At 42.5% G+C, this 23,207-nt stretch overlaps 1 protein-coding gene across 1 annotated transcript in view; it reads left to right on the top strand.

Annotated features, from left to right (window-relative positions):
- The first annotated feature begins 122 nt into the window (after positions 1-122).
- LOC130108165 (probable G-protein coupled receptor 153) overlaps positions 123-23,207 on the top strand; it is a 46,803-nt gene continuing 23,718 nt past the window's right edge. Inside the window, exons 1-2 of the mRNA XM_056275018.1 lie at positions 123-496; positions 15,897-16,326. Of these exons, the coding sequence (XP_056130993.1) occupies positions 123-496; positions 15,897-16,326 (804 nt within the window). The remainder of the gene's footprint in view (positions 497-15,896; positions 16,327-23,207) is intronic.

Here is a 23,207-nt window from a genome sequence, read left to right as displayed (position 1 = left end):
ACCGCTACCGCTGCCACCACCACCAAAACCAGCACTGATACCTCCTCCTTCTCCTCGTGTGCACCTCCTCTTGCCAACAGCTTTATCCAGCCCCCTGGGCTCCACCCTGCCCCACTCCCAACATGGTGGATGAGGTGACCACCATGAAGGATGAGGTCATCACAGCCAACACGCTGGCTTGGCTGGTCTGCTCAGGCGTGTCCATCCTGGCCAACACCTGGGGCATTCTGAGTGTCAGCGCCAAGCAGAAGAAGTGGAAGCCACTGGAGTTCCTCATCTGCACATTGGCCGGGACGCACATCCTCAACATGGCCATCCCCATCACCATGTACTGCGTCATCACACTCCGCCGCCAGCACTCCAACTATGAGTGGAATGAGGGTCTGTGCAAGGTGTTCGTCTCCACTTTCTACACGCTCACGCTGGTCACGTGCTTCTCTGTCACATCACTCTCCTACCACCGCATGTGGATGGTGCGCTGGCCTGTAAACTACAGGTGAGTTTTAGGATAAGGCAAGAACAGATGAGACCAGACCAGACAAGACAAACTCTGTTAATCCTTGTACAGCAATTATAAATGCAGTAGCAAGCAGACTCTAAAGGCACAATTTGTTGACATGCTATATAACAGGGATAGCTGGTATAAATGGGCTTACAGGGCTAAGCCCTCTCTATCTTTTACAATAAAGATGGGAAAATTATTGTTAAAAAAACCATAGAACAGATTGTTTTAAATTTTGGTGGAACCTACAGCAGCAACAGTAACGAATAGACACAAGAAAAACATAGGAGATATCTAAATGGGTTTATTTTTTACAGCCCAAACATGGTAGCATCAGCTTCTATTCATCTTCATAGTAAGTGAGTGACAGGTGTCATGGCACGTGCCCTTGATTTGCCGATCATTTGTGCTAAATTCATTCAGCCCTCAGGCCACTGACTTGACCAATGACAGCAGACGTACAGAGAGTGACAGGCATCGTGGCACGCCCCCCTGATTTGCCGATCATTTGGGCTAAATTAATTCAGGCCTCAGGCTGTTGACTTTTGAAAAATGACAGCGGACAAACAGAGTAATGGAACGTACAGCGAGGTGCTACTTTTGCGAGAGTGGTGAGGGGAAAGTGAGTGCGGGCTTTAGCGTGAACAAGGTGGATTATTACTGTATCAATCATTTTCTTCTATGTCTTTGGAGGCAAAATTGGAAGTGAAGAGACTAGGGACAGATCCTTCAAATAACACAAAAGACAAATGACAAAATTGTAAATTTGTGTTAATTGGTTTCAACAAGAGGACCGGCTGATGGCAAGTGTAGCTAAAAATTCACTTTTCTGTTTCCCATGGTTGCTTTTTGGAGGAGACACGGCTTGGACCCAACAAGGAATTGTGGATTTGAAACATTTATCCAACAAAATGTGTGTGTGTGTGTGTGTGTGTGTGTGTGTGTGTGTGTGTGTGTGTGTGTGTGTGTGTGTGTGTGTGTGTGTGTGCATGCGTACGAGAGGGATGAGAGAGAGAGAGTGTATTTTTGCATCAGACCATTCTTGTGGTTACTTCTCTATAGTGTTGTTGTAGAGCACTTACTAGAACAAGGTATATAGTGTCATTGCTGTAACTTGGTATCTCGGATGTGATGCTGCTGTTGCTGCAGCATGAACTATTGATGGGTATAATGCATTTGTTAGCCCACCCACCAAATATCACCACCAGCTGTCACTGCTATATGTATTATAGTGTGTTTGTAATATGTCATATTGTATATTGCTTTTATTTTGCCAGTAGTGTCCTCTCTAAGAAATGAAAATCAACAGATATGGGTTGGTCTTTCTCTGAGTTGGCCATCTAACCTTCAAACAATGGACTGTTAACATCTTGTAAGTAAGTAAAGATTTATTTATATAGTACTTTTAAAAACACAGTTACAAAGTGCTTTACACTCAATCAGAAAAATACAAGTAAATACATGAAATAAATTGAATGAATGTAAAACATGGCACAGGGAGTAACAGACCAAGGTAAAAACTAACCAAAACAGAAGGCATAGATGGGGAGCTATAAAAAGGCTTGCCTAAAAAGATGGGTTTTTAGAAGCCGCTTAAAACGGTCCAAAGATTCAGTGAATCTAATGGATTGGGGAAGATTATTCCAGAGGCTTTGGGCTAAAACTGCAAACGCGCAGTCACCTTTGTTTTTCAGTTGGAGTAAGGGATGGATAAAAGACCGAGGTTTGAGGATCAGAGTGGTCGGGAAGTGGAAAGAGAAATGAGAAGATCAGAAATATAACTGGGGGCAAAATCATGCAGTGCTTTAAATGTAATCAATAAGCTCTTATAGATTATTCTAAATGTTAAAGGAAACCAGTGGAGGGATGCAAGAATAGGGGCATATGGGACCTACGGCTAGTTTTAGTTAGTAGTCTAGCAGCTGCATTCTGAACCAACTATAGACAATTTAAAGTAGCTTGGTTGAGGCAAGAGCAGAGGGAGTTAGTCATCTAGAAGGGAGAAAATGAAAGTGAATTTATATTTCGATATCTTTAAAAGACAAAATATTTGATTTTTGCAGTATTTCTTAGCTGAAGAAAACAGGATTGGACAAGCTTGGTAACATGGTGATCAAAATACATATTCAGGTCAAAGCTGATACCAAGATTTTTAGTGTTAGGTTTGATGTTTGAATGAAGTGGACCAATAAACTGATCAACTGCAGTGGCAAAGTTCTCAGGACCAATTAAGAGAACGTCAGTTTTATCAAGGTTTAGATGGAGGAAATTAAGGGACAGCCAGTCTTTGGTGGCAGCTCAGCAATCATGGAGGGAGGACAGTTGATTCAGGTTATTGGGTTTGGCAGAGAAATAGATCTGAGTATAATCGGCATAACAGCGGTTTGACATGTCTTGAACGTGACTAAACAAGTGACCCAGAGGAAGCATGTATAAGGAGAAGAGGATTTGTCCGAGGACAGACCCCTGAGGGACTCCACACAGTAGGGAAGCTGACGAGGATACATGATTGTTAATACAAACATTAAAATATCTATTAGTCAGATAAGAGTGAAACAAAATTAATGGTGTACCAGAAATGCCAACCCAGTTCTCCAACCTATCAAGTAAGATGGCATGATCGATGGTATCAAAGGCAGCAGTTAAATCTAGAAGTATATGAATAGAGTATTCCCCCTCATCAGCTTGCATAAGAATGTCATTGGACACTTAGTAATGCTGTCTCAGTACTATACTTGTGACGAAAGCCGGATTGAAAGAGTGTCTCATTGAGGTCAGTTCAGCAGGCACTTTGTAAAAAGAATATCCCATTCTCAAGGGATGAGTGTATCTGGGTTAGGACAATACACTTTTCAACACAAATTATGCATATGAATATCAGGCATATGTCATGTCAGTGCATGTTTTTTCCTGCAGGGGTCAAAAATGAATGCAGAAGATGACATACCATTTTTAGTGACTATTTTGGAGGAGTTTAGAAAAAGGTTCTTTGATACTTACGGGATTACTGTGCTTTTCCTTACCCTTTTAAAAACAAGCATATATTGTATATGGATTTACCCCCCCCCAAAAAAAAACAAAACAAAAAGCATAGCCCTTTTTATAAAAAAAAAGAAAAAATCTAAGACTGTACTATTACATGCCAATTTCTAAGCTACTACAAGCTTTGCTATTTGATCTTTTACAACACCCTCCAAAGCCACTTGAAAATGATAGTATTTGGACAATAATATTGGCCTCTTCCAACATTTCTGAACTGGTTTCTCTGTGTGATGGGGAAGCTCCTTGCCCCAAGTCAACTTCTTAGCCCGTCTCCTTCGATTTTACAAGATTGCCATTGGACCTCATTCATCAATCATTTGTTCTTACCAGTGTTGTAGTACTCGAGTCCAGGACTCGGACTCGAGTCCGACTCGAGTCCTGATTGTCATGACTCGTGACTCGACTTGGACTTGAGCACTGATGACTCGGACTTGGACTCGGACTCGCGAATTTACTGCATTCGGACTCGGAAGTTGGAGACCCGGACTCTGACTTTTTAATTGATAAAGACTGTTTTTGTTAGATTTTTTTTAAATAATAGGCCCTATTAAAATATATTGATAGCTATATTAATACTGTAACATTATTCAATTTCGTGTAAGGGCAGGCACGTGTGTTCCACCTACATGCGGATTCACGTGGCGTGCATACCGTCATGTTCAGTAGCGCGAAGATGCCTAAAGAGACGCCCCGAATTGTGCGCTTTGCTTACACAGATTTTACAACAAATTCCAGCAAGATCACTGCTAGATGTTCGATATGTAAACGAACTATTGAGGAGAAGACCGGGACAACCTCAAACTTCAACAGACACCTGTCAAGGATGCACCCAGAAAAGTAAGTGATATGCAGTCAGTTGATGATATGGTTGGTGATCAGTTACCGTTAGCTAGCTAGCTATCTAGCTACGGTAACAATAGCCTCTGAAGTAACTCAACCACTGGTCCAAGATGTTGGGTTAGGTCGTGTGGCGGGTATATCATATCACTAGAACCAAGTGAGATTGTATAGGTAAGTTAAGTAACGTTACTGTTAGAATGCTAATGCAGCATTGCACAGAAAAGTCACAGTACGGTTCGCTTTCGGTACGAGCGTGCCATCGATCTCACTAATGATGAGTTGGTAAGTAACACGCAGCGTCTTCGTGTTATAGGGAGATTAAAACTGATTTTTCTTATTTATCATTTAGCTAATTACCAAGTAGCATACACTTAACGGAAAAAACACACCACTCTGAACTAACGTGTTAGCATTAATCTTAACTAGCAATAACAAATCCGCACATTGCAGATCTCCGCCATGAATATTCTCCAAGTGCGGAGAAGGAAGAAGTCTAGCCTATATGCATCCACAAATAATGTTGATAAAATGTGCACAACTTTACAATGCAAATAAAAATAATTGTAGGCTATTACTCGCTTAATGGACTAATTGAAGAAAGCTAATGTGGATGCCGCCACTGGTTTTCTTGAGAGCTGGGGACGGTACAAGATTTGACGGATGTGGCATTCCCCCCCCCCCGCCCCCCCGATGTACCGAAAACTACCGAACCGTATCGTGATTGGTGACACCGCATAGGCTACTGTAAATATGGGGATATTTTTCTTTGCATATATGCAGCATTGGGTGTGCCAAATTCTAAAAATAGACACGCGCGACGTAGCTTTTGAACAGTACTATGAACTGGCTCTGTCTTCTAACAAAATCACACCCTCCCTGACCCATACAGAATAAACGTACAGACTCACGGAGGATAGAGAGTTAAAGCTCAGCTAGGTAGCATGTAACATACTTAAATCAATAATTAAATGACTGGGTTTTGCTAATTAATCCCTGTCCTGTTAGTCTCATAAATTATGTATCTTTTCTCATACTTTTCATTTATCCAGCTAGTTTACATTAGTTAATCTACTAATATGGTAATGTTAGTTATATAGATAACTAAATATGTAACTTAACTGGTTATGGTTCAAACCACTATGTGTATAATGTGTAACATTTGTATTTTTATTGCATATTGTTATAGCTATAACGTTACAAATTTTTTGCTGTGAGAAAGATTACTTGAAACAGTTTGGCATCAGCAAGCTAAAGTGTGTATCCTATCTTCCCCTAGGTTCCAAGAATACCGTGCCTCCACTGCTTCAGATGTGATGCCAGCTGCTCCAGGTCAGAAGACTATCACATCATTTTTAAATGATGGACAGCAAAGGATGTACGACCTCAAACATCCACGTCAGAAGGCAATAAGTGATGCCCTTGTAAAAGATCTAATCATTAAGTGCTGCTTGCCACTCTCCATCGTTGACAACGAGGACTTCAAGCACTTCCTGCATGTCCTGGACCCTCAGTACCGGCCCATAGCAAGATCCACAATTTCCTCTGTGACCATTCCAGGAATGGTGGAAGTCAAGAAAGAACAGATAAAGAACCAGCTGGCAGAAGCATCGAGTGTTGCTGTTACCACAGGCATTTGGAGTGATCGAAAGATGCAGTCATTCCTTGGAGTGACAGCACACACAGTGGCAATGGATAAAAAAAACAGGAACTCAGCCTTCAGTCATATCTTCTTTCCTGCAAAAGAGTGCATGGGAAACACTCAGGAGAGAAGATTGCAATGATGTTTGAATGCTGTGCTGAAGAATACCTGATTAAGGAATAGATCAACTTTGTCATAACTGACAATGCATCCAACATGAGAAAAGCTTTCCAGGCCAGCTTTCCCCTAGAGGATCCTTGTGATGCTGAAGCTCATGATCCCAGCACATTTGAGGACGATGATGAAATATGGCAAGACCTGATGCCAGAAGATCAACAGACAGTCAATGACACTTTGGCTGAGAACTGTAAGATGCAGAGACTATCATGCTTCACACATTCACTGCAGTTGGTCATAAAAGATGGTCTGAAAGACACCAGTGGGCTGTCAAGCACCCTAGCAAAGCTATCCCGTGCAGCCAACCTCCTCCACAGTGGCACCTCGTTTAAAGACTGCTTTGAAGCGTGTTCTGGTGATGCAACAATTCCAACAGCGAATGCCACACGATGGAATTCCACTCTGAAGCAGGTGAAGGCTTACACTACCGTTCAAAAGTTTGGGATCACCCAAACAATTTTGTGTTTTCCATGAAAAGTCACACTTATTCACCACCATATGTTGTGAAATGAATAGAAAATAGAGTCAAGACATTGACAAGGTTAGAAATAATGATTTGTATTTGAAATAAGATTTTTTTTACATCAAACTTTGCTTTCGTCAAAGAATCCTCCATTTGCAGCAATTACAGCATTGCAGACCTTTGGCATTCTAGCTGTTAATTTGTTGAGGTAATCTGGAGAAATTGCACCCCACGCTTCCAGAAGCAGCTCCCACAAGTTGGATTGGTTGGATGGGCACTTCTTTGAGCAGATTGAGTTTCTGGAGCATCACATTTGTGGGGTCAATTAAACGCTCAAAATGGCCAGAAAAAGAGAACTTTCATCTGAAACTCGACAGTCTATTCTTGTTCTTAGAAATGAAGGCTATTCCATGCGAGAAATTGCTAAGAAATTGAAGATTTCCTACACCGGTGTGTACTACTCCCTTCAGAGGACAGCACAAACAGGCTCTAACAGGTACTATTTAATGAAGATGCCAGTTGGGGACCTGTGAGGCGTCTGTTTCTCAAACTAGAGACTCTAATGTACTTATCTTCTTGCTCAGTTGTGCAACGCGGCCTCCCACTTCTTTTTCTACTCTGGTTAGAGCCTGTTTGTGCTGTCCTCTGAAGGGAGTAGTACACACCGGTGTAGGAAATCTTCAATTTCTTAGCAATTTCTCGCATGGAATAGCCTTCATTTCTAAGAACAAGAATAGACTGTCGAGTTTCAGATGAAAGTTCTCTTTTTCTGGCCATTTTGAGCGTTTAATTGACCCCACAAATGTGATGCTCCAGAAACTCAATCTGCTCAAAGAAGTGCCCATCCAACCAATCCAACTTGTGGGAGCTGCTTCTGGAAACGTGGGGTGCAATTTCTCCAGATTACCTCAACAAATTAACAGCTAGAATGCCAAAGGTCTGCAATGCTGTAATTGCTGCAAATGGAGGATTCTTTGACGAAAGCAAAGTTTGATGTAAAAAAAATCTTATTTCAAATACAAATCATTATTTCTAACCTTGTCAATGTCTTGACTCTATTTTCTATTCATTTCACAACATATGGTGGTGAATAAGTGTGACTTTTCATGGAAAACACAAAATTGTTTGGGTGATCCCAAACTTTTGAACGGTAGTGTATGTGCATTTAGACATGCAAAAGCTGTCCAGTGTGTTGGAATCAGTGGGGCACAAAAGCCTTATCTTATCCCCGCGAGAGTATGCTCAGCTTAAAGAACTGATCGAAGTTCTTGATCCGTTCTTAGAGGCAACCAACCTAACTCAGGGTGAGACTACTGTCACCGTCAGTGTGATTGTGCCCTGTGTCCTCACTCTGCGCTGTTACCTGCAGGAAATAAGAGGAAAAGCCAGATACTGTGGGCCTCTGGTGAGAGCTCTGGAGAGCTCCTTGAAAACAAGGTTTGCAGAGGTTTTCAGTGCAGTCAAGATACCAGGATGTGAGCCGGCTGAAGGAAGAGGCCCCACCAAATTTCCTTTCACCAATGCCTACTTCATAGCATCTGTGTTGGACCCAGCATTTGGCTTCCAGCGGCTAGAACATGATGTGCAGCTGGACAGTGACGTCAAAGATGTGCTGAAGACTGAGATCAAAGGTGAGAAATGTTTTGATTAACGTTAGTTAAGTGATTAACTATTTGATTGTTGTGATGTTTATATCATTGAAGGTGTTACAATAAAGCACATAGGCGTGTCATTTGTCATGTTGGCCTAGTCAATAACATATTTGTAATGAGTCCCCCATGCCCCCTCTCATTTCAGAGTATATAAAGGCAGAGGGTGACAAGCAAGCGGTATCAACAGCAGATGCAGCGGAAGCAACAGGACCAGGGGAAGGTGAACTTTCAGAGTCTCCTCCTGAGAAGCAGTTGAGAATGTTCTCCCACTATAGGAGGACTCCCTCCTCCACCGAGAAGAAGCCGTCTGGCCAGGCTCAGTTGACTGCATACCTCAACTTGATCGCTGAGCAGGACTCTGACTCAGTCCCGTGCCTCAGGTTTTGGCAGCAAAACAAATCCAAATTCCCTACCCTCTATCAGATTGCCACACAGGTATTCTCTATCCCTACCTCCAGTGCCCCCATTGAAAGGGTATTTAGTCATGGAGGCATTTTGATGAGGCCTCACCGTGCAAGGTTGAGTAGTTCCATGCTGTCAGATCTTATGTTTTTGAAATGCAACGTGTATGCTTAAAACTAGTGCCACCAGCCTTTTGTTCCTAACTATTCCTGAGAGACAATGTCTTTTGACTAGTTTTTATGAATGTATTGTATGCTGTGGAACTTACTTCTGTATACTGTTTCCACCATTTGCTAATAGCATGCTATTCACAGCTATCAAATGTGTTTTGAAGCACATCCAGTGTTCAGAATGTCAAAGAAATTCAGACTGTTCTAAAAATGTGTGTGTGCGCGCATGCTTGCGCATGCATGTGTGCGAGTGTGTGGGTGTGCATTTGTTTGGCTATCGTGTCACAAAGTAAATAAACTCCCTTTGAAATGGTGACAGCTGTGTCATTTTTGTTTAATGTAGACCTTTTTTATTTGTATGTCAGATCTTTGACTGTGCCCGAGTGGATCACTGGAGCCATCTTGGAACTCGACTCAGACTCAACCTTGATGACTCGGACTCGGACTAGGGTAATAGGGACTTGACTTGGACTCAGGTAATGGGGACTCGACTCGGACTCGACTCGACTTTTCTTTGGTGACTCGGACTCGGACTCGAACACTGGGGACTCGAGACTCGACTCGGACTCGAGGTTTAGTGACTCGACTACAACACTGGTTCTTACACACCTGTGGAACTTTTTTAGCTCTCAAGATTGTCTGACAGAGGCAAAGCTGATGGTTATTTGTAATTCCTTACCCCTAACATTGCCTACCTCTTGCAACGAGCAATCACCCAGGCTTGCAAAGACATCAGTGTTAGACAATTAGTGTCTAAATTCAGGCGTTAACCCAGTTTCTACACTGGTCTCTGAGACAAACGTCAACGCTAAAAAAATTCCATGGGTGTGCAAGAAAAACTTTGTACATTTTCTGTTTGTCTTTCCAATCTATCTGTTAGCCACAATTTGGTAGACTCTGCAAATATCTGGTGGCATCGTAATCCAAGTCGCTACAAGTAGAATTAATGGTCTTCACCAAATAACACCAGAGCTGACAATTTTTGGTACCACAAAATACTACAACAATTGATGGTACCCTGTGTCAGAAGATGTATATATAAAGTCCATGGTTGTAAAAGTGATGACCACATCTGTCTTTTAGAGACAAGTAATGTAGATGTAAAGCATTTATTTTCAGCTGTCAATGTCGCTCAAAAGGGTCTGATATTCTCTGGGGGGAAAAGTAGAAAATCAGACGTGTTTGTCTTCCTTAGATTTCACCAGTGGGGGAAAGTCATTCTCATGATACTGTTGCTTTTAGTTTTATGTGTGCTAATCTTTTCAATACATACTATTAGATTTACATGTCGATGAAAGACAGTTGAACTGGGATGTATGACAAACACAGTGATCAAATACAATGATTAAAAAAGCCATACACAGACGCAAATTAGTAATTTGTGTAGAAGAGATTGAGAAAAATCAAAAAGGCTCTCACCTTAAAGAAAAACAAAACTCGTGGTATTTTTGTGCCCTTAACTGTTATTTATGGCTATGCGGCTATATACTCAATTTTTCTGGTCATCAAGCATAAAACAGTCATTTTTCAGATGAATGCTTTTCTAGAGCAAAAATTATACCGAACAGCAGCCTGAGTACATCTAAAAGTGCTGTTCATTTTTGTTGAAGCCACACAAACCAGTGAACGTCATTTTGGAACATAGAGAAAGTTGGAAGGTTTCTTGTAAATACAGCATGGTTGCTTATAAGATCTATGGTCTGTTTCCCCCTCTTCTCTTCCTGTGTTGATGAGCAGAAAGTGACTTTACTTCATAGATTGTGAGGGTCACAGATGTCCAGGTCAGAGCCATGTACACCAATATCCCAGCTGCACTCAGATAAGCACAGTCAAACAAGACATGCAAACATTCTTGTTAATCCATTTATCTGTCCTCGGTGGTGTTATCTATATTGCTTGTGCAGCTGTCACCACTGGCCGAAGCCCAAACAAACATGATAATGAGGGTTCGCTCAAATGCTTTTATGTCATTCCTTCTTGCTTGTTCTTGTACTATATTTTTTCCTGTCTCCTTTTTCATGATGTTCTCGTTTTTCTTTTCAGGTCACTTTTAACAACGCCTGAGTGATAGCTCAGCAGATGCAACATGTAATTGCTATTCATCTTTCATTTGAATGGTTCCACATTTGCCCTGTTGAGCTAGCATGACCGCCTCTTCTCCCTGACGCTAACACACAGCTAAAACCTGAATTATGAATTCCAACCTTGTACTTCAGCATCTGTTCTCCTCCGCACTGAGCTTACTACCTCTTAGCGGCTTCTCCACTCCCCACGCTCTTTCTGTTAATGGATTCAAGCTTGGTAATGTAAAGTCCTCCTCACATGTACCCCAGGCACACTCAGTAAAGGCTGGTGTTATTATTCACAGCGACAACAAGACCTTCTTTTCCTGCAAAGCGTGAATCAAACTTAAGGGGCCTTTACATTTTCCTGTTTCAACCCATGTAACCTAACAAGTCACGAGTCACAAATACTTTAAGAACTATGTTTGTTGGTTCCTTTTCTGTGCAAAGATGCAAACTTCTGTGTCAGCTATGTGCGCCCTCAGAGAATGTAAAAGAAAGCAGAAGAGCATGGTTGACAGATTTGGTATGTTTGGGTTTTCTTGATGGACATTGCTTGGGTTTCTTTCCAGTCCTCCTCTGAGACAACTGACACTGAGCAGAAGCCTTAAAAAGATAGTTGGATTTTTTGAAGTGGGGTTGTATGAAGTACTTATCCATAGTCAGTGTATTGCCTACAGTTGATCCTGGTCGGCATGGCTGCAGTTTGGAGAAGCAGGCAGGAGTAGAGGCAGGGCTAGCAAGCAATGTACTGCTGTGGAAGGGGTCGGAAACAAAACGTAGTTTAGCCACCTAAAAAAGGTGCCCCTAAAAAAATCCATATTAGTTTAAATGTACACTATATTTAGAGTATTTTCACCGCTTTATCTTGCCATCAGACGGCAGTTGTTTTTTTTTTTGGCATTGCATTTTCTCAACTGTCGAACGTATGTATTCCTACGCATAAGCGTAGCTGTACTGCGTACTGTATTAAGGTAAAGCGGTGGAAATACTTAGTACTGTAACTATAGCGTACACTTAAACTATTGACTCTTTTTTTAGGTGACTAAAATACATTTTGTTTCTGGCCCCTTCCACAGCACTACATTGCTTGCTAGCCCTGCCTATACTCCTGCCTGCTTCTCCACAAACTGCGGGCGCCCCAACCACCATCTACTGCTGGTAATACACTAACTATGGATAAGTACCTCATTATACCCCCCTTCAAAAATTCAGAACTATCCCTTTAAGCCACTTTAACATTAATGAAGGAGGGCAGAGGATCATAAAAGTGAACTACAAAATCCTGTCCCTGCCACTTCATATTTTAAACCATGTTTTCTAACTCTCAAGGATCAGCCTGTATGACTGTGACTCACCTTGTCTACACTGTTTTTATTTATTTTATTTTTTTGTCACAGATGCTTTCAGCAGCTCAGCATTACCCTAGGTGCAAATGTTTCAGCAAATTCTTTTTGAAACTGAGAACACTAGTCACTGCCATATTTTTAGATGTATGTGTGTTATTGTGAATCTTGAAGTGTCACTGCCTGGGAACACAAACATTTGGAAAATTGCTTGGCTGTAACAATTTCTGGGAAGTAAGAGGAAATGGAAATCCCTCTTCTCTAAAATAGATCTAGATGACAAGTAGACAAAAGGATATAAAAGGCTTTCCTTTTTTTTTTTGCCACGAGCAAACCATCGATCTCCCTCCATTTTAACCTATTTGAATTACGAAGCTTTTTGAAAATGTCAACAAATAAACTGAAGGATTTTCTTTCTTATCATTTTAAACATTACGAAATGAGAAAGGAGATATATTCTTCTGCAGTTCCAGAATAAGGGATTATTAGTTTCTAATTATTTCTGATGACATAGGTGTGATTTTTAATTTCACGAAGATGCTCTGTTCATTACTTTGGCACCCATGCCTCCACTACAATACAGGGCAATATTGCCAGATATCCATCGCTCTCTCTCTTTTGTTTTTTTTTTTCCTTACACAGAGATGTTACCCTTTGATCAAATTCTGGACCCTTTGAATGTGACTCGCAGTAATCTTATTGGTTGACTGGTCTAACTCTGACGACTGTCCCCTAACCCCAATGATATTGAAATGTAACCTTGATTGCTATTTCAACAGTAGCAGTAACAATTAATGTCCTGTGAATAACATGACCATATTAGCTGATTAGAATAAGGGCCACTTTAAGGAAAACCACTTAACATTACTGTGCATATATAGCCACTAAGACAGACTTGTCAATTGTTCTAAAAAGTATTGTTTTCTTACTGAACCATTGAAATAAGTCTTCAGGTCATCATGGCTTCTGCTTCTAGTCGGGATGTATTTTATTTGAAATGGTTGAAATAGTACGTGTGCCATACTACACCCATTGAGATCCACAGTCTTTGGATTAGGTCTACCAGTTGTACCCGTATCAAAATGAAGGTCTTGGTTTATGGGCTGTCTTTACAAGAGGGTTGTATGGGTGGAACCAACAGGATTGGTTTTGCAGATGTTGACATCTGTTAGGGAAGTTAGAGGCAAAAAAGGCAACAATGCCCATCCCATCCATTGTATTCATTATTTAAAGTACTAAATTTATAACCCTGAATATTGTCTTTTTTGTTTAATTTACTGAGTACCAACATTACATTTGGTAATTGCAACTGTATTTGATCTATGCAAGCCCCAGAGATCTGTTCGAAATGAAACAGAGTTGCTAGGGCAGTGACATCGGCACGTACCTCGATGCCAAACAAAATCAGACACTATTGATCTTGGGTTTTAAGCTATTATTGTTGTGATATCTGTTGGTAAAGGTCTTTTTCAAGCTTGTTCAAACATTTCTGCTTGTTAGCCACAACTTCTTTGTGTGTTCTTCAAGCTAGTGTTGGGCAATATAGAAAATATTATCACGGAAATCACAAGGAATTTTACACAATATAATATACAACAGTATATCTGCTTACATATGCAAAAATACCATATATAAGAATCAGACTGCATGTCATCACATTGAACTGTGTGGCAAAGTGAAATATAATATCACACCAAAACTATTTTTAAAATAATACTTCCTCAAGTGTTTCAGACCTCATTTTGATTTGAGGGGAGATGGCAGTGGAGTTTTTAACTAGATTGTTTAACACAATCTTGGAATGTGAGTGGATGCCTGAGGAGTGGAGAAGAAGCATACTGATACCAATTTTCAAGAACAAGGGCGATGTGCAGAACTGTAGCAACTGCAGAGGTAGAAAGTTGATCAGCCACAGCATGAAGATATGGGAAAGAGTAATAGAAGCTAAGTTAAGAGGAGTGGTGAGGATTAGCGAGCAGCAGTATGGTTTCATGCCACGAAAGAGATGGGATGTTTGCTTTGAGAATGTTGACTTAGAAGTATAGAGAAGGCCAGAAGGAGTTACATTGTGTCTTTGTAGATTTAGAGAAAGCATATGACAGTGTGCCGAGAGAGGAGGTGTGGTATTGTATGAAGAAGTCGGGGGTTGCAGAGAAGTATGTAGGAGTGGTGCAGGATATGTATGAGGGAAGTATAACAATGGTGAGGTGTGTGGTTGGAATGACAGATGGGTTCAAGGTGGAGGTGGGATTACATTAAGGATGGGCTCTGAGCCCTTTCCTGTTTGCAATGGTGATGGAAATGGTGATGGACAGGTTGATGGACAAGATCAGGCAGGAGTCTCCGTGGACTGATGTTTGCAGATGACATTGTGATCTAGCGAGAGTAGGGTGCAGGTTGAAGAGAGCCTGGAGAGGTGGAGGTAAGCACTGGAGAGAAGAGGAATGAAAGTCAGTAGGAGCAAGACGGAATACCTATGCGTGAATGAGAGGGAGGACCGTGGAATGGTGAGGTTGCAAGGAGTAGAGGTGACGAAGGCGTATGAGTTTAAATACTTGGGGTCAACTGTCCAAAGTAATGGGGAGTGCAGAAGAGATGTGCGACAGAAGGGTACCAGCAAGAGTTAAAGGGAAGGTTTACAAGGTGGTAGTGAGACTAGCTATGTTATATGGTTTGGAGACAGTGGCACTGACGAAAAGGCAGGAGGCAGAGCTGGAGGTGACAGAGTTGAAGATGCTAAGATTTGCATTGGGAGTAACAAAGAAGGACAGGATTAGGAATGATTATATTAGAGGGACTGCTCAGGTTGGATGGTTTGGAGACAAAGCAAGAGAGGCAAGATTGAGATGGCTTGGACATGTGTGGAGGAGAGATCCTGGGTATATTGGGAGAAGGATGCTGAATATGGAGCTGCCAGGGAAGAGGAAAAGAGGAAGGCCAAAGAGGAAGTTTATGGATGTGGTGAGGGAGGACATGCAGGTGGCTGGTGTGACAGAGGAAGATGCAGAGGACAGGAAGAAATGGAAACGGATGTTTCGCTGTGGCGACCCCTAACGGGAGCAGCTAAAAGTAGTAGTAGTAGTAGTAGTAAAATTGTGTATCATAATATGACAATAATCTGAATTTTATCCTGATAAAATACCATCAAGACATGATAAACAGTTATATATTGGATTATTGCCCATCTTTACTTAAAACTACTTCCTTAATTATTTTGAATTTGACTGTTCTGCATTTGTGAAATGAATCACTATCAGCCATATAATTTTTCCCAGGAAAGTAATACCCCATAATAACCATTAAAATAAGCAACCACAAAAATATTCGTAATTTGGAAATGTGTGTATTAGCTGTTGTATTACATATGCCACCAATAGAAAATATCAAAAAGGATATTCATTTTCACATACTGTAAATCTTCCGAATTATAATTTTGGTCATACTTTAAATGATAAATATACATTACAATTAATTATTTAAAACTGTAGCACTGTTGAAAGGAAAAATCCTTAGAGGGGCATCTTTACTTTTCTGACCCTATACCTAGAAATCTGACAGCAGATTAACATCAGCCAAATATCCTGTGTCCTCTGTTTCCAGGCTGAGTAACACAAAGAAGCAGGCAGTGCACACAGTGATGGGCATCTGGATGGTGTCCTTCATCCTGTCCACGCTGCCAGCCGTGGGGTGGCATGACACAATCGACCGCTTCTACACCTCCGACTGCCGCTTCATCGTGACCGAGATTGGCCTGGGCTTTGGAGTATGCTTCCTGCTACTGATAGGTGGTAGCGTGGCCATGGGCGTAATCTGCATCGGCATTGCCCTCTTCCAAACTTTCTCCATCCAGGCGGGTCACAAGGCAGACAAGAACAAGTTCAATGTGCCCACCATAGTGGTGGAGGATGCCCAGGGGAAGCGGAGGTCATCCATCGACGGGTCAGAGCCCCTTAAGACATCGCTGCAGATTACCTACCTGATCAGTGGCATTGTCTTCATCTACGACTTCCTGACCGGCTTCCCCATTCTGGTGAGTTCACAGCTTCAATTTAAGGTCATGGTGGGGCTGGAGGCTATCCCAGCAGACATTGGGGAGATGACAAGGAAATGGCCTGGACAGGTTTCCTGTCCATCAAATAATTCCTGAGTAGGACTGTTGAGTCAAAAAGCTGAAATAAAAATGTATATTGGTGAGGTTGTTGTTACAGGCCTGTAGGTTGACATAGCAGAAAACTTAGGGTATTGCAAAATAAATTAAGAATAAAAAAAAAAGGTTCATTTAAATAAATGATTGAGTTCTTTCCTTCTCCATTGATATTGATATCTTACCTGCCTTTTATGTTTGCCAAAAAATAGAGGACAAATTGCCAGAATTGATTAGCTTGCTTAACTCTGAAACTCTTGGTGTGTCACACACACACACACACACACACACACACACACACACACACACACACAAAAAATGTTTATAAATAAATAAATAAATATATATATATATATATATATATATATATATATATATATATATATATATATATATATATATATATATAAAATCCAGTGAGTCAAGTAAATTCTTTATGAGACGGTACAAGCCTGTTTCATGCCATAAGCAGTAATCAATGGTGTAGATAAAAGTGCTCAACAAATGAGGAGCAGAGTATTACGATGGTTTAATATATCTCTATCTTAATACATATCTAGCATTTTTGTTTGTTTTTTTTTCGGAAACAGTCAATGGTGTTAATTAAAGTGCTCAACAAATGAGGGGCAGAATATTAAGATAGATGTAGGGGGGAAAATTAATACATAACAGTATAAGCCTGTTTCATGTGTCACGCACTCATCAGCTGCCAAGTTGACTAAACAGCAAAGAAAAAAGTTTTATATATATATATATATATATATATATATATATATATATATATATATATATACACTCACTGGCCACTTTATTAGGTACACCTTGCTAGTACCGGGTTGGACCCCCTTTTGCCTTCAGAACTGCCTTAATCCTTCGTGGCATAGATTCAACAAGGTACTGGAAACATTCCTCAGAGAGTTTGGTCCATATTGACATGATAGCATCACGCAGTTGCTGCAGATTTGTCGGCTGCACATCCATGATGCAAATCTCCCAGTCCACCACATCCCAAAGGTGCTCTATTGGATTGAGATCTGGTGACTGTGGAGGCCATTTGAGTACAGTGAAATCATTGTCATGTTCAAGAAACCAGTCTGAGATGATTCGAGCTTTATGACATGGCGCATTATCCTGCTGGAAGTAGCCATCAGAAGATGGGAACACTGTGGTCATAAAGGGATGGACATGGTCAGCAACAATACTCAGGTAGGCTGTGGCGTTGACACGATGCTCAATTGGTAGTAAGGGGCCCAAAGTGTGCCAAGAAAATATCCCCCACACCATTACACCACCAGCCTGAACCGTTGATACAAGGCAGGATGGATCCATGCTTTCATGTTGTTGACGCCAAATTCTGACCCTACCATCCGAATGTCGCAGCAGAAATCGAGACTCATCAGACCAGCCAACGTTTTTCCAATCTTCTATTGTCCAATTTTGGTGAGCCTGTGCGAATTGTAGCCTCGGTTTCCTGTTCTTAGCTGACAGGAGTGGCACCCGGTGTGGTCTTCTGCTGCTGTAGCCCATCTGCCTCAAGGTTCGACGTGTTGTGCGTTCAGAGATGCTCTTCTGCATACCTCGGTTGTAATGAGTGGTTATTTGAGTTACTGTTGCCTTTCTATCAGCTCGAACCAGTCTGGCCATTCTCCCCCGTCCTCTGGCATCAACAAGGCATTTTCGCCCACAGAACTGCCGCTCACTGGATATTTTCTCTTTTTCGGACCATTCTCTGTAAACCCTAGAGATGGTTGTGTGTGAAAATCCCAGTAGATCAGCAGTTTCTGAAATACTCAGACCAGCCCGTCTGGCACCAACAACCATGCCACGTTCAAAGTCACTTAAATCACCTTTCTTCCCCATTCTGATGCTCGGTTTGAACTGCAGCAGATCGTCTTGACCATGTCTACATGCCTAAATGCATTGAGTTGCTGCCATGTGATTGGCTGATTAGAAATTTGCGTTAACGAGCAGTTGGACAGGTGTGCCTAATAAAGTGGCCGGTGAGTGTGTATATATATATATATGTAAAATCTCCCTCTTGGGTGGTATGTGTTCCTCAAGCTTGGGTCCTCTACCAGAGGCCTAGGAGTTTGACGGTTCTGCGCAGTATCTTAGCTGTTCCTACAACTGTATTCTTCTGGACAGAGACCTCAGATGTTGTTCCTAGAATCTGCTGGAGCCACTCTCCCAGTTTAGGGATCACAGCCCCTAGTTCTGCTATTACCACTAGGACTACTGTGGAGTTCACCTTCCACTTGCCATCTAGTTCTTCCTTCAGCCCTTGGTATTTCTCTAGCTTCTCATGCTCTTTCTTCCTGATGGTGCCGTTGCTCAGGATTGCTACATTGATCACTACTACTGTCTTCGGTTCCTTGTCAACCACCACAATGTCTGGTTGGTTAGCCAGTGTCTGCTTGTCAGTCTGGATCCTGGAAGTCCTACAGGATCTTAGCTCTGCCATTTCTCAACCACCTTTGGCGGTGTGCCCCATTTGGACTTGGGGACTTCCAGTCTATTCAGTACAGATATTCCTGTACACTATCCCAAGCCACTTGGTTATGCCTTTCAGTGTATGCTTTCCCAGCTAGCATTTTACACCCTGCTACTAAGTGCTGAACTGTCTCGGGGGCATCTTTGCACAGCCTGCATCTTGGGTCTTGTCTGGTGTGGTAGACCACTGCCTCTACTGGTCTGGTGCTGAGTGCCTGTTCTTGTGCTGCTATGATCAGAGCCTCTGTGCTGTCCTTCAGTCCAGCCTTTTCTAGACACTGATAGGATTTCTCTATCAGCCACGTCTTCTATCTGTCGATGGTACATCCCATGGAGGGGTTTGGTCTTCCATGATACCTCTTCTTCTTCCTCCCCTCTCTTGTCTCCTTCTGCCTGAGGTACTCAGTCAGCTGTTCATCCTGGGGCCCCCTCTTTCTGATGTACTCATAGATGTTCTTTGTTTCATCCTGGATAGTTGCTCTGACACTCACTAGCCCTCAGCCCCCATCTTTTCACTTATCATACAGTCTCATTTCCACGCTCTCTGGTACTTATTCTGTTTTTTGTTTAGTTTCCAACTCTCACTCTGATCACATTCAGCAGGGAAGAACTTTTAAACCTCAAACTTTCTACTGGTCAAACTTTTTTACCCAATGAACCGGGCAGTTTTACCAAGCTTTTAGTTAGAGGAGCAGGAACTCTGTATGGGCTTTGCCAGAGCCGATGATGGGGGAATCAAGTCGGAGTGCTCGTTAAACTGCGACAGTGAGGGTTTCGAACTGTGCTCCCATCAATCCACCTGATGAATGTCCGCCCTCTGATGGACTGCTGCTCCTCAACAGAACAAACATGGACTTTTCCAGATCTGCTGTCCTGTGCCTCACTGAAACCTGGTTTGGTGAGCATATTCTGAACAATTCACTCCATCTGCTGCACTTCCAACTCCTCCGAGCGTACCATGAAATGGAGCTAACAGAGACAAAACGGGGAGGTGGAATCTGTTTCTATATAAACGAAGGTTGGTGTAAAGATGTCACAGTGTTGAAGAAATCATGCAGCCCTCACTGAGACGATTTTCATTGACTGTAAACCATTTTATTCTCCACGGGAGATTTCATCATTTATTCTAGCTGGTGTCTATATTCCACCCCAGGCCTGTGTTAGTGAGGCGTTACAACAGCTGGCTGACCAGATAATAAACATGGAGCACAAGCATCCAGACGTTATCCTTGGGGATTTTAACAGAGAAAACCTCAGCCATGAACTGCCAAAATATAGACAGCACGTTAAGTGTCCCACCAGGGACAAAAACACACTGGATCATTGCTACACAATATTAAAGGATGCCTATCGCTCTGTCTCCCATGCAGCCCTGGGACTCTGATCACTGTCTTCTTCATCTTCACCCAACATACAGGCAGAAACTAAAATCTGCAAAGTCTGTGGTTAAAACTGGCGAGATGGACCAGTGAGTCAAAATTGGAGCTTCAGGCCTGCTTTGACTTTATTGATTGGAGTGTTTTTGAGGCTGCATCTAAAGACCTGGATGAATTTACAGACACTGTGACGTCTTACATCAGCTTTTATTAGGACTTGTGTGTGCCCACCAAAACTTTCCGCACCTTCAATAACAATAAGCCCTGGTTCACAGCAAAACTCAGGCAGCTTTTTCAGGACAAGGAGGAGGCCTACAGGAATGGAAATAGGATCCTGTACAATCAAGCCAGCAACACACTGACAAAGGATATCAGGTTAGCCAAAATGGGCTACACTGAAAAGCTGAAAAACAGATTTTCAGCTAACAATCCTGCATCTGCGTGGAGAGGCCTGCTGGACATCACCAATTACAGGAGACCATCCCCCCACACTGTAGAGAACCATCAACTGGCTGACGACCTGAAAATGTTTTACTGCAGGTTTGAGAAGCCCATTCTCACACCCCTCACCCTCTTCGGCCACATCACACAACCAACTGCACCCCCCCCTTCCACCTGCACTCAGGATCTATGAAGAGAATGTGTGTCAGCTCTTCCAGAGACGGAAGATTAGGAAGACACAAGGCCTAGATGGTGTGTCTCCCTCCTGCCTGAAAGTCTGTGCTGACCAGCTGCCCCCCCCCTATCTTCACTCTGATCTTCAACAGAACACTGAAGTTGTGTGACTTTCCCTCCTGCTTGACTATCATCCTGGTCCCCAATAGACGCTGTATCTCAGGATTAGATGACTACAGGCCCATCGCTCTGACGTCTGAAATCCTTTGAGAGACTGGTGTTGGCCCACCCGAAGGAAATCACAGGCCCCCTGCAGTTTGCATACCGAGCAAATGATGCAGTCAACATGGGACTGCACTAGATCTTGCAATACCTCGACTCCCTAGGGACATATGCAAAGGTCTTGTTTGTGGTCTTCAGCTCAGCGTTCAACAACATCGTCCCAGACATCCTCCACTCCAAACTCACCCAGCTCACTGTACCAGCCCCCACCTGTCAATGGATCAAAAACTTCCTGACAGACAGGAGACAGCAGGGGTGAGGCTGGGGAAAATCACATCCAGCACCTGGACAATCAGCACTGGTGCCCCCCAGGGATGTGTGCTCTCCCCTCTGCTCTTCATCTACACAAATTACTGCATCTCAGGAGACCTGTCTGTTAAACTCCTAAACTTTGCAGACAACACAACGATCATCTGCCTTATCTGGGATGGTGACGAGTCTGCATACAGGTGGGAGGTTGAACAGCTTGGCCCTCTGGTGCGGTCAAAACAACCTGGAGCTGAACATGCTCAAAACTGTAGAGATGACAGTGGACTTCAGGAGGACAGCCCCCCCCCCCAACACGCCCCCCCCCCACCACCACCACCATACTCAACAGCACAGTGTCTGCTCTGGAAACCTTAGGGTTTCTGGGATCCACAATCTCCCAGGACCTGAAGTGAGCGTACAACACAGTCACAATCATCAAAAAGGCCCAGCAGAGGATGTACTTTCTGTGCCAGCTCAGAAAGTTCAACCTGCCCCAGGAGCTGCTGATTCAGTTCTACTCTGCAGTAATCCAGTCTGTTCTCTGCATATCCATCACTGTCTGGTTTGGATTGGCCACCAAACAGGACAGGAACAGATTACAGTGGACAGTAAGGACTGCAGAGAAAATCATTGGTGCCAACCTGCCCTTTATTTCGGGACTTATACATCTCCAGAGTCAGGAAATGGGCAGGCAACATCACTGCAGACCCATCGCACCCTGGCCAGAACCTGTTCCAGCTCCTTCCCTCTGATCAGCACTACAGAGCACTGTACGCCAAAACAACAAGACACAAGAACAGCTTCTTTCCGCAGGCCGTCACTGATGAACACTTAAAACAATCATACAGTGTCAGAAACAATCCCCGTGCAACACTTAACATCCACTATACCTACAAATACTAAATTATATATCCTGTAGTTTAAACACAGTTTTAACATATCATTGTTGCCAAAAATAAGTCTACGCACACTGTATATACTGTATATTGTATACATGCATATTCTGTCATGTCCACCTACCTCATGTATGTAAAGTAGCCTATTAACATTTATTTCCACATCTGTACCCTGCACCATTGTACTGTCTTCCTGTTACATCAGTGTTTTTTCTTTTATATAATATACTTTTTAAATCTGTACATAGTAGTTAAATATGTATGTTTACCTTGTTGTCTTTGTTTTAACTGTATGTCTAGTCTGTGTAAGTAAATGGAGAGCAATGGAGGAACCGGACTCAAATTCGTTGTATGTGTAGGCCAACACATACTTGGCCAAGTAAACTTATTCTGGTAGTAATTCTGATTCTGGACAGGGGTTATCATGAGCACTCTGACCGGTCTGTGGATACGCAGCCCCATATGCAGCAAGCTGTGATGCACTGTATGTTCTGACACCTGTCTATCATAGCCAGCATGAACTTTTTCTGCAATTTGAGCTACAGTAGCGCTTCTGTAGGATAGGGCCAGACGAGCTCGCCTTTGCTGCCCACATGCATCAGTGAGCCTTGGGTGCTCATTACCCTGTTGCCGGTTCAGCGGTTCTCCTTCCTTGGACCACTTTTGGTAGTCCTTACCACTGCATACCGGGAACACCCCCCCAAGACCTGCCATTTTGGAGATGCTCTGACCCAGTGGTCTAGCCATCGCAATTTGGCCCTTGTCAAAGTCGTTCAGATCCTTACGTTTGCCCATTTTTCCTGCTTCCAACACATTAATTTCAAGAACTGACTGTTTACTTACTGCCTAATATATCCCA

This window comes from Lampris incognitus, chromosome 2 (assembly GCF_029633865.1).
Source record: "Lampris incognitus isolate fLamInc1 chromosome 2, fLamInc1.hap2, whole genome shotgun sequence".
NCBI lineage: Eukaryota > Metazoa > Chordata > Actinopteri > Lampriformes > Lampridae > Lampris > Lampris incognitus.
Note: the sequence above shows the minus strand (reverse complement) of the source record. Positions and strands in the feature narration are given on the sequence as shown.